Raw genomic sequence first — 12,805 nt, forward strand, 5'->3', positions numbered from 1 at the left:
CTAGCATGCCCTGGGCAACTAATAGCTAAATTGGATTAGCGGTGACGATGGACTTCACAATGCTTTCATCCAGTTATTATAGACACAGGAGCGTAGTATGGATGGATGGATAGATAGACAGACAGATTGATTTTTTTTTAAATAAGGAAAATGCCACTTTTTAATATCGTAGATTAGAAAACCAGTAATAAAATCATGAGCGTGTTAAGCATTAAACAGATGGTGCGATCTTGGCCATCGGGGGGCAGTATATTACAGACATATGGCTATGGTCTCAGTAAGCTCAGTAAGTCTTTTTCGCAGAAGATAAAGAATATTACCCTGTATTGTTAAATTGTCTATATGTCCGTTGCTGCACAGTTTGTTCAACTTTCCATTGCTTAATTGGGTGATAACACCGCGACACGCTCGTGTATGGTGTTTTGCATTGTTTGTTAGCATTAAGCTAAGGGGATTTTCCTAAGACATACAGTAGCTATGTGGATGTTTTAAATATGCAGCATGTAATGGTATCTGTAGTATGTTTATTTTGGCAGTAAACTTCAACTGGGAGCGGCAACAAACAGCTTGAAGAGCTGTTTTTAAGACTTGTTCACTAAATGCCAAACTGCTGCCTGTTGTGAAATGAGTTGTTTTCATTGCCACCATACAACGCTTGTGTTTCAATTTTTTAGTAAAGTAAAAGCAAGAAAAATCATGTGAGCAACAGCTCGTATCTCAAGGCACTGCTGTAAAAACAAAAAGAGCAGCATTGAGGAAGGATTTAAATAAAGTTAAATCCAAGCGAAACAAGAAAAAATAGATTATGTTGCATATTGGTATATTTTAAGGAATATACATTTGTGTAATTATGCTACAATAATATTTTTACTATTAGTGCAAAGTGGGAAGTATATTATCGATAGTGAGATATAATAACATCGATATGGTCAGTCTAGTAAACATTTTGATATCTGTAATAGTTTAATTTCACATCGAAACTGGAGAGAAATTAAAGACATTAAAATAATACTTTTAAATTCAGTGGCAAAGCTGTCCAGAAGCCATTTTGAAAGCAAGGAACCTGTGTAATTGTCTAAAAAGAAACTGGGTGCACTAAAACAGGTCTACACCAGCCTTTTTGTTCACAATATTGATTTTTATCTCAGCGTGGACGATTTAAGATGTTTTTCACAGCGGTGTGCAAACGTAAACCAGACCTGCCGCGTGTTGTCTCTCGGCCACACAGCAACAACGTCAGGCTGATGAAACGACGCAACCTTGTATGGGCAGCATTGCAGCACTGAAAGATGCGTCTCCTCGCACCTCGTGTAAACACAGTCAAACAAGGCCTCGCGCTCGCCTTCGGCTACGCCTCCAAAATCCGCTCGGCCAAGGGGAATCGCAATATTCAGCGGGGGGCGGGGGGGGGTGACGTCAAGTGTGGCAGAGGTGGCAAAAGAAATCACACTATGTACTTACTTAGATGTACAAGTAATTCTGTACAAAAAAAAAAGATTGTTAAAAGTAGAAGAGCTGATTCAACTCCTTTATTTACGTAAAACAGTACAGACTCTAAAATGTACAAGGTGTGACAGAAAGGTTCCCGGACTAGCACTAGCTATATTTTAAACCCAAACCATATGCCTTGAGCATACATTTTTCTTTTTTTTTTCTTTTCCATCAAGGGGATACGTTCGGAAGACGTGGACGACATCAAGACGGTCATGACGACGGAGCTGCGGAGGATCCCAGAAGAATCTGGCAGAGAAGGCTGAGAAAGTGCATTGACTCCAAGGGGATCTCTTCGCAGGGGGGAAACTTGAAAACGATATTTTGTGGCACCAGTCCTGGAACCTTTCTGACATACCTTGTGCATTTTCTGTACTGTTTTACTTTTACTTCAATAAAGGAGTTGCATTACTTAAGTGCAAAAGTAAAAAATGAATGGGTTTCATTTGGCTTTCCCTCTCTCTATTTTCATCATTTTTTTTTTTTTTTTTTGTCGTCAAAGTTACAAGCCTATTTTGACAAACAAAGGAGACCAAAGTGCATGTTATCAGGAGTGTTATATGTTATAAAGTGCAAGTGTCAGGAGTAAAACTAACAAGTCATCAGAAAATAAATGGCCACGTAAAGTACAGATACCTGAAAAGTCTGCTTAAGTACACCGCCAAAGTATTTGTACATGGTTACTTCCCACCACCAGTCACTCACTGGCAGTGACTCAGAATTGCGGACGTGTACTGTGGCTTTTACGCTCCTCTCTGTGACACATCACTCGGCTTTTTGACGTCTGGCCAAGCATCCCCCTTCCACAGAGGAGGAGGAGGACGAATGCTGGCCAAATTAGGGGGTGTAGTGGTAGGCGCAAAGGCAGAGAAAGAGGGTCGGGCTCGGGCCCGAGGACAGATGACAGCTTCAGTCGTTGCGGGACAGCTGGCTGAGACGTCACCTAGCCATGAGTAACCTCTGACACGACCTGCTCTCCGCAGGCTGACGTCCGAGTGTGTGAGAGATACCAAGGACGCAAATTCTGTCTGGAAGGTGTTAACGTTTCTAATGTACTGATGGACTGCGTGCTTGGCCGTGCCTCCATAGCAACCGAGGAAAACTAAAACAGACACCTCATGTACCAAAGGGCCAGAACCTTAGGTCTACTGAACCCCCGTTTGTAGTGGGGGATACCGTCCAGGCCCACCCACGATATAGAGACCACGCAAACAATAAACGTGGTTAAACTCATTACAACACTTATTTTCTAAACACATTGTAAATGTCTAAACACACAAAAATAGCATAAAATGTAAAGAAAATACTGCACATATGTAATAAAACTGGTCATCCATGAGTAGGCACTGAGCACTGCTGCAAATAGCGAAAATCTGCAATTGACACCCCCTGAAAGGTTTATGATTGCACAAAAATGAGAAAAATATTTTTGGTGAGGTTTTGAGTTTTTGCAGTGCAAATAAACACATTCCCAATCAAATCTATCTAAATATGCTTGACTTGGAGCCCACGCGTAGGTTCAAAAGCAGGATAGCGTGGCCTCAATACTTGAATTGACATCAAATGTGGTTGTAACAGTCAGGATTATGTTGCAAAGACACTTTACCTGTTGCCGTGTGGGGCAGATAATTGGAAAGAAGCTCGACCAAAAGGAGTGTGGACTTTGGGAACTGAGAGGTTACTAAAACAGTTGGACCGGAGCGTGCTGGTGGTGGTATGTAGGGTGAGCAGCGAGCAAAGACGGTGGGATTTTGCAGATGAGTGTTTTATGATAAACATAGACCAGTGAATTTGTACCATTACATTTCCTGTTGTTTTACCGGATGTCTTACCTGGAGCGCAGTTGTCCACCAAAGCTCCGAGGGCTTTGCCGTCCCTCCAGTCACGATTGAAGTTGTTGATGGGCAGCTGGGGCACTTTGTTCTGTATCCAGCCCAGCAGACGCTGCTTGGGCGTCATCTTCTTGGTCTCCTCGTCGTCGTCGTCGTCCCACATGGGCATGGATATAGAGTAGTGCAGGATGAGAGTCCAGATGAGACCCAGGATCAGCTTTAGATTTCCGTCAACAATGGCTTTGCTGTCTGTGGCGAGAGGACAGCAGTGAATTATTATACAGCGCTTAAAAGTTCATCTTTTTTTGTTTTGTTGTTGCTCATTTTCAGAGATTTCAGCAGAGGTGGTAAAAGTACTCACACTCTGTACTTGAGTAAAAGTGCAGATACTTGACTCAGGTAAAAGTAGAATGACTGTAGTACATACATTTATGTACTTAAAGACCCTATAAAATGAATGCAGACATTTGTTTCTAAATACATAATACATCATATTTTTACTAGCCCCATTTTTGTCACCGCAGCTACAGTTAGCTAGCTAGCTCGCTATGCCTACGCACCGAAAATGCATCTTTCCTGGATGCTACAATTTATAGAACAGCTCAGTGTCGCTATTTAAATTGCCAAACAAGGAGGTGGTGCCCCGGACGAGCCCACCGCTAAGAGTAGCTTTGGGAACCTGTTAGCTCAGGAGCCAGCTGGTGGCTAGCACCTATCATTGCGCTTTGGAAAGCATCGCAGCAACCCTGTAAGATATATATAGATAAGATTTTCAGCAGATATATTTTTGTGGCTTAAACATGGAGGAATGTGTAGACATAAGAAAGCTGCTTGATCAGGTTTCAGTGGCACGTTTCACACATTCAGCTAACACGACAACGGAGACAACAACTTGAAATGTCATGATTCTGAAGCCTTATTTTATATTCTGCGGTGCCTTTTGTATTTGTATCCCAAATCATTGTACTTTTGAAAAGTATGGAAATGCCATAAATCCGTTCCAGCTCTCCAATATACTTTATAAAAACATACAGTAAAGACATAATTAAATCGAGTTTAAGGAATTGAGGGAGGTTTTGTCACACTTTTTGCTTAAGTTTAATGTACATGGTCCCTGTGGTGTGTGTGCCTTGGCAGCCTGGGGGCAGCATAATACAGATATACGGATACACGGAGACGGTCGCTCCTCAGTAAACGGCAATAATATTGGCCGTACTTCGCAGAAGATTAAAAAATGTATCCCTGTTAGTCTTGTTATTTTATCTGTCAACATTGTGTTTCTAGCTGTGGCGAGAGGACAGCAGTGAATTATTATACAGCACTTGAAAGTTTAGCTTTTTTTGTTTTGTTGTTGCTCATTTTCAGAAATGTCAGCAGAGGTGCTAAAAGTACTTTCACTCTGTACTTGAGTAAAAGTACAGTTACTTGACTCAGGTAAAGTACAGATACAGTACATGTGTTTCTCCATTGTTTGTGTTCAAATCTCCATTATTGAATGGGCTACAACATTGCGACACTGATGCTATTCGTTAGCCCATCTGTTTTGTTTTGCATTGTAAGTTAGCGTTAAGCTAAACTGACGTTTCCAAGGCAAAGTCTCAAAATGTCAAGGCACCACTGTACTTGGGGATTTTTTTTTAATCATGCAAATTTGGCAGGGTTGTTAACAACACTTGTCTGTCGTGTGTCAAATTTACAAAACAAGCTCCCTTGTCGCTAGGTGATGTTCCTTTTTTTTCTGCCTCATAAGACTACAAGATCTCAACCACGGTTGACTTTATCTCTCTCTATTTACATCTCTTTTACATCCCGTCATCTGCTGAAGTTGAAAAAAATTAACAAGCTTATTTCGACAAAGTAATGAGTGGAAATTACTCATTAAACAAACAAAGTTCAGATACCTGAGGAATCTATTTTAGTATTTGGATTCAGTTACTTCCCACCACTGCTTTTCAGTGAGCAAGGACTTAAGACGAGATTTAAGAGCTACGCCGGGCATGTTTTATCAATGTTGGAGTGGAGAGCTGACCAGGCTATTCTGAGTAGGTATATAAACAACCGTGATTGACTGCCGGGAGGACAGCAATCTAACGCATCTCCGCCGCAGCCCCCCCGGCCGGCCGCCTCCCCCTCCCGCCCGAGCCCCTTTCTTCCAGACAGCTGTCTGGCAGAGGAGCCTTAACAATCTGTCATGTGCTCACAATGCTACACTGAAGGCAGTGACAGCTGAGGATATGTGCAAGCGGATCTCTCGCTGCATAAATACCTCTTGGATTTCAATTACCTCCCAAAGTGGTAGCGCTAGCGTGCGATAAATCAACGGCCTGGAGATTGGCCGAATCGACGGCAAAGCGAAGCACTTCATTTCCTAAAAGTTGCCTGGAGGGAAAGTTTGCCGAATGAGCCGCTTTAATTTCAAGATGCCATCGCTTAACCTCAAAGACACACTGTGACTTTTAATGCGGTCAGCAGTTTGTGGGCAGGAGATTACTTTTACCCAGGAGCCTATTCTGTTTAGTTTTTTTTAAATTCCTCTTTGTTTTAGGAGGATTAGGTAAAGCTACTTTTTGGTTTCTGTCACATACGTTTTGGTTTGCGATCGCATTTTAATGGCTACGGATAAGAAGAATCTGTTCTGTCCATTTACCCGGTTATTATGCAACATTTTCCCTAAGTGAAGTGAATTAAGTATACAGAGGTTCTAGGTGTATGCAACAGCGACATAAGAACTTGGACTCTCGTCCTGATTGAAAGCTCCTGGACAATTGTACAACCGAATGAACTTCTGGCGTTTCTTTCACCCGCAGGTGCGAGCTGTCCTCGGTTTATGACGGCGCTCTTTTCCTACGGCTGCAATGTAAGCAGAATTTGTACGCAATTCGGAAGCTGCCGTATCACTCACTAACACCGTGTGAACATGCATTCTTATGCTGCTCAGCAAACTCGTTCATCCGTATTGACTGACTTTTTTTTATGTTCGTCCATGTTTTGTCCAATTTATGTCTGATTTTGGTTACATTTTTCACAATATTTGTCAGAATTTTGCATGTTTTTTTTGTTCAGTTCTTTGCCCAATTTTGGTGAGGTTTGTCAGACTTTTGCCTTTTTTAATATTTTAATATCAAGTTCGTGTATTTTTTTTCTGTCCGATTTTGTACATTTTTTGTCAGGTTTAAGATTTGTTATATTTCTGCCAGTTTGTGTCCGATTTTTGTCTTTTTTTTTTTTTTTAATATTCAGACAATAACCCTAACCCTAACTAACCACTGCCCACTATTCATAACCTCAAAACGCCCTGTCGGGGCTGTCGTAAACCAGGGACCCCCTGTATAGGTTGTTTCAGTTGGTTTGTATTCTTCGACTTACTGCGACTTATCGCAACCTCTTTGGTTTGTCGGCAGGATTGCACAAACACTACGCAATCGATTGTCTTAAAACTTTGTTCAAGGGTGAAAATGTCAAACAAAATTGCATTACATTTCGGTGAGGAAATGAATTTAAATGTGGGTATAACGATATAGTTTCATTGTTCCTCTTTAATAGTCCACTTACAGTGCATTGGGGCCAAGTGCTGCAATTGTCGAATAGATCCAACGGATGGTGCTGGAGTTGAACATTATGGGCTTATACGCAACTCACAAAAAGTTTGGGATGGAAGGGCTTCTGGGGTGAAATCTCACAATGAACCTAAAATACGCTCTAACCTTTATAAGGTGGCCTTAACACATTCACTGCCATTGACGGCTTGAGAAGTCAACTATCCATGTTAACTGGGAAGGCTGGCAGTGAAGGAGTTAAGATGACTAACTGTAAACTTTTCAAGATATTTTCAAAATCAAACGGACTTGTTTTGAATTGTTCTGCCTTGGCGGAGGTCTGCCGTCTCCTGCTTGACTTGAGTAGGTTGGTGGCCGAGCAGCTGCTTTCCGCCAAGCCACACAGTTTGAGTGGCACAGTCAGGTGCGGCAAAAGCGGCCCAGCAAGCGTCTGGCCTGGGCGAGCCAATTGTCAGCACAAAGAGACATCCATCAAACTCCGTGTGGACACAGGCTGGGCGCACATGTGCAACCGAGCCTGCTTGTGGCTTTTTATTGCCTCTGACAGTACGTGCGCGGATGCACAAGCTGTTAGGTCAAACAATTTCGAGACGTTTAGCGTCCGGAAGGCCGAACGGACCGCATGTGTTCATCCGCCGTACACGAACGTGAGCTCACACACTATCGGAGACGCACCGGGTGACGCCTGTCCAACTCATAGCCGTTGTGGTGACTTTTGCCTCCTGCGATCCGCAAATGTACAGTTGTCGCAGTCCGGCCAACAAAGCCTCAGATAGTGGGAATTTCACTCAAATGCAGTGGTGAGTGGTCAGCAACAAGCTTAATCTAATATTTGTTCCATGAAAATGTATGAATGCATTCCCAACAGTCTACTCTCTTCATTTTGTGGCGTTTATCTTGGCAGCACTGCTTCCAGTTCGCGGAAGTGGACGTTTGATGTTTTTGTCCAATCGGATTTCAGCCTCACTGTGTTGCCATGTCAATGTAATCTGCCCAGAGCCCGCACAACCAGTAGCGCTGTCGATGCAACTTCAAGTATATTAGCAATGGGACTGTTTCTTTAAACAATCGGATTTCAAATTCACCTCCCCTGCCTCAATGACATCAGCATTTTCTGTCCTCTGATTGGTCAGTCAGTGCAAAATTTGTTACAGCCAAGTTCGACGAGTAAAACACGGAACTGACAACGATAACAATAATGTCAGCATTTTTCCATCCTCTGATTGGTCGGACAGAGCAAAACCTGAAAAAACTTCTACTAACAAAACATCTCTGTAGCGATCTGTATCCATCAATACATTTAATATTCAGCATCTCTGGTGAAAATGATACATTTTCTTTATCTTTTTTTTGTTGTTGTTGTTGTCATGTTATTAAATAATAATGTGAACTGTCACCCCGATGACACGGTGAATTGAATTTGAAACGTGATTGGTTAAAGAAACAGTCCCATTGCTAATGTAGTTGAAGAATATTGCTATGGAAGAAAAAAAAGAGAATAGACAGTTAGGAAACTCAATCCCCTTAAATTGTTTTCAGTGTACCTCATGTACAGTGTCAGAAATATTGGAATGGTAGAAGTCCATCTGTATCCCTTAAGGTGCAATTCATTCTAATGTACTGACCGGGGCTCATTATTGGACTCCAAAGTAGTCGCTTGTACCTTTTCCAGAGCCTGAAGGGCGCAATTACGGTCCCCTTCTTGTCACCAATTAAAAAAAATGACTGTACATACATTATGCAAAAGGTTAACCATCCATTAATTAGCCCTTTGTGGGCTGTATGCGTTTACGTTGGACCTTAAGGCGCAGAAATTCTCTCCAGTGGCAAGTCTGCTTTAGTCGCACCACCCCATGAAATCCATCCAAGTGTTTTGCTTACCGTCCTAATTCGGCCTCCCCCGAATTAACGAAGTGATAGACTCATGAAACTTGTTTCCCTCTCAAACAGGGAGTTTGTATACTGCAAACATTAGCCTTTGTGGCAAATTATACAGGGTTACTCTGCCTCTTCCACTAACACTTCCAATTCCATCACTTCAAACTTCATTTTGCACTTGTGGTTCTCTCCCAAATTTCCCTTGGTGAAAACCGTCAGTTACCTCATTTAAAGGGCAGCCTTTACCACTGTTACGCCTGTTGCCAATTGCGTCGCAATCTAAGTAGATCATGCGCAACACGCCCACCAACAGCGCACACAATCTGGTAGCGTGAACACATAAGCTAGGGCCTGCCTTTTAAGAGCAAAGTAAATCCAAGCCCTGGTATCATAAGATCCCCACATACTCCCAGTCTGTGGGACTCACCAATGGACACCAGCTTGATGTGCTCCCGGTCCAGGAACTCCAGGGCCACGGAGACGTTCTCCAGCTTCATCTGGCGGAAGTTGGGCCTGCTGTGGTACTTGCGGTACATCTTCTTCTGGCTCAGCACCTCCAGCAGCCAGATGAGCTTCAGGCCGTCGCTGAATTCGCGCTGCAGGTCGCCGATGGTCTTGTTGACGCACTTCAGGTGCTCGTTGCACCACCGGGTGAACGTGTTCTGCTGGATCTTCTTCCACGGCGCGTCCTCGGCCAGGTCCTTCTCCGTGGCCGGCATCTCGTCGTCCTCCTCCCCGCCAAAGTCGGCGGCCTGGTAGTACTGCGGCTCCTCGCTGTAGTTGTTGCTCATCATGGCGGTCCTGGTTGCTTTTTATACCCCAAGTTTAGCGCGTCGATGGCAAAGTGTGCACTGGGTTAAGTCGACTCGTGGAGACAGCAGCGGTGTCAGGAACTGTGAATGATGTCTAAATTCCGCTTCCTCCTGGATTCGATTGGCGCACTCTTGTCAAAGTTGCTCCTGGTCCTGCGCAGCGCGGCCCCGGGAACAGGCGTGCGGCCCCGGCTCGTCTCTCGACGTGTTTGACTTGAATGTCCAGAGAGGCAACCGGTGGCTTTATAAAGGCCCCCCCCCCCGCCGCCGCCCACCCGCCAGACCACGTCATTCCGGAGCCCTGCGATCATGCTCCATCTGCTCATCCGCGAGGGGTCCGGGGGGCTCCGGCTCGGTTTACTGGGCTGTGGGGGGCCTGATTGGTCAGAGCCCAGTCCAAGCATGCCGCTTATTTTTAGGCACTCCTATTTGGGAGACTTTGTGTGTGTGTGTGTGTGTGTGTGTGTGTTTGTGTGTGTGTGCGCGCTCGTGATTGTTGACAATGTGTGTCACTCCCAGCACTTAAGAGGCTGAACAACTGAGCTAAGAAAAGAAAGTGAGAGAAGCCTTTCAAAAAAATAAAATAAAAATTGAGATGCGCACACATGCACTCTCAGGTCACTTCATTAAGTACACTTGTAGCTCCAGAACTAGAGCTGTCACAAAATCTGCCTTTACTAGAGTACTAGAGAACAGCGATCTTAACTGAAGACAGTTGTCAAAAGCATATGTCTTATAAAATATATATAAAATCTCGCCTAGATTGCGTCGTGCCGGCCCTGCTCAAGCATCACTGTATTGTTTGAATGGCTTTTTCTTGGTTGAGGGTACACGCATTCTGATAATCGGCCCAAATTTGATCACTTTGCCCCCTTTCCGATCAAAGTCAGCCAAGGCCTGATTATCGGGTGTGTCAAAGATTATTCTGAGTGATTATCCTGTGGTGTGCGGTGTGTTCAAAGTGATATTTTCTCCTCTGGTCTGCTCAGAAAGACGCTCGGTGCCGACAATGGTAAATGTTAAACCGGTTCAGCATTTATGACTGCAAACCCCGATGCGAGCGGTCAACACCAAGTTTGACTGAGCCCCATTCGCCAGCAGTTTTAAGAATGAAGTCAACCTGGTAACCTTTCACTACCAAGTTGGTGCTCAAAGATGAACACATCATTTTTCTATAGATAGCTGCTTGTGTGAGTGGACGTCAATGTCTTTATGGTAATGGCCTCACTTTCATGTCTAATTATACTTTTAAATGAGCAAAAAATGACACACACACAGCTCATGAAGTGGATCTATAAATGCTTGGCAGTGATGAAAGTGTTGAATAAAATTAATACACAGGGTTATTTGAGGATGGGGGTGACTGTGACTTTTTAAGCCGACGTTCACCATGTGGTCGTGGTTCATCTTTTGCGCACCCGCAATGCGGTGGATTTTTAGGTGAGGTTTTTTTTTTTTTTTTTTAAATATAGATTTTTATATATCGAAGCGAGTAGAAATTTGGAGTTGCACGCCTTCAGTGTAGTACCACGTTGTGCCACAACATGCCTGGCAGCACTGAGCTACACTGGAAGAGATGCAGCATAATAAAAATCGAGAAGCGGTAGAGATTTTGGGGTTTTTACTTTGTATTTTTGTTTTATTTTTGTTTTTACTTTCAGTTCTACATTTAGTTTTATTTTCATTGTATTTGTATTTTTGTTTTAAATTTTTATTTTGTACCTCATCTACTTTCAGGTATGTGTTTTAGTTTCCACCGTCTTCATTCAAGTGCAAACAGTTAATTTTATTGAATTAAAATTGTAATATCGGACATTTGGAAAGGAACATTTGAAGAGATTTTAAATATTTGGTTTTATTGTATTTGATTGATCATTTAGGTTAATCTTGTCCATGATTGTAATTTACTAAATGTATTTGTATTTTATTTGAATAGTTAAATTATATTGAGCCATTTAAATTTGTATTAATCCTCATCATTCAGCAAAAACAAATATGAATGAATAATAATTTCTATATAATTACCTGATATAATTATATAAGTAGAAGTTTCTAATTATGTAACATCTATGCTAGTCTCTGTTAGCCCGTCTATTTTGTTTCACATTATGTTAGCATTAAGCTAGCAGAGTTTGGTTAGACAAAATGACAGTGTGAACAATTCGGGGTTTAAATGTCCAATGTTGAATTATTTTTGTTTTGTTTTGTGTGTCTGTTAGAGAGTACACTTCAACAGGGAGTGACAACAAAACAAAACAAAACAAAGAAATCAGGTTTGCTGTTATTCTGGACAACGGCGTGAGAGAATTTTCTTTGTATCTCCTCAAAGTCGCGTTAAATACTACTTTCCCATTTCGTGGCAATGAGAGAGTGAACATAGGTGCTTAGGAATACTTTTTTTTTTTTTTTTAAAGTGTGTTTTAATCCGTTTAAATGTGTTTAAAAGCGTGTGGAATGTGTGTTAAAAACAAAGAATTCTCTGTATTGCAGATTTTCAGTTGTTTGCCAATAAATGGGGGCTCACGGTTCCCATTTTCAGTGGGAACTCCTTACACATTCATGCTCCTCTCCTGCCTGTTTTTTCTGTTTAACAATTCCGAATCCAAACAAACAAAGACGTTAGGGTAGACTGCGTAAGTGTGTCCTTGCTTGACTTCTCCATATGATGAAATTCATGAGGACTTGAGAGTCAGTTTCCTCTGTTAAAATCGGTCGGCGAACGTGAGTTGCATTTAATTGTATGTTTAGTATTCCAGACAGCTGGGATTCATTTGAATATATTCATATGAGGAGACTCCCCAAATGAACGTTCCATTAATGAAATCAAATGTCACGAATCAGACACTTACCAAAGGGAGAATTTTCATCCCTGCCGCTGGAATATTGTACCACGCCGATCGGTGTGCCCGGGTGGGCGGGGGGACCGCCAGACATTTCGGGGGCCCCGTAGTCAGTCACCTTGAGCTTCTCCGGGTCTGTGCTCGACTTTGAAAATATGATCTTCAAGGGCCCCTTGTCAGTCATTGGCCCTTCCGAGAATCTTAGCTTTTCCCAAAGGGGAGGAGGTATACCTAATAAACTGGCATAAATTGTTCAATTGTGTGGGCAGGGTAGATTCCAGTCTTAAAAAAAAAAAAAAAAAAAAACAGTCACAACTATTTTTTTATTATTGTTATTTCCAGCCATACCTTGATTTAAGAGTTTAAATTGTCCTGCGATCAAGCTCTGATCTTAA

At 42.5% G+C, this 12,805-nt stretch overlaps 1 protein-coding gene across 2 annotated transcripts in view; it reads right to left on the reverse strand.

Moving 5' to 3' along the window:
• LOC133477783 (filamin-C-like) overlaps nucleotides 1–9,793 on the reverse strand; it is a 38,506-nt gene extending 28,713 nt beyond the window's left edge. For both annotated transcript variants that reach the window (XM_061772934.1, XM_061772933.1), the window contains exons 1-2: nucleotides 9,186–9,793; nucleotides 3,324–3,572 (exon numbers count right to left, since the gene is read on the reverse strand). In XM_061772934.1, the coding sequence (XP_061628918.1) occupies nucleotides 3,324–3,572; nucleotides 9,186–9,552 (616 nt within the window). In that variant the 5' untranslated portion in view covers nucleotides 9,553–9,793. The remainder of the gene's footprint in view (nucleotides 1–3,323; nucleotides 3,573–9,185) is intronic.
• Nucleotides 9,794–12,805: the final 3,012 nt, after the last annotated feature.

Source organism: Phyllopteryx taeniolatus, chromosome 5 (genome assembly GCF_024500385.1).
Source record: "Phyllopteryx taeniolatus isolate TA_2022b chromosome 5, UOR_Ptae_1.2, whole genome shotgun sequence".
In the NCBI taxonomy this organism is placed as follows: domain Eukaryota; kingdom Metazoa; phylum Chordata; class Actinopteri; order Syngnathiformes; family Syngnathidae; genus Phyllopteryx; species Phyllopteryx taeniolatus.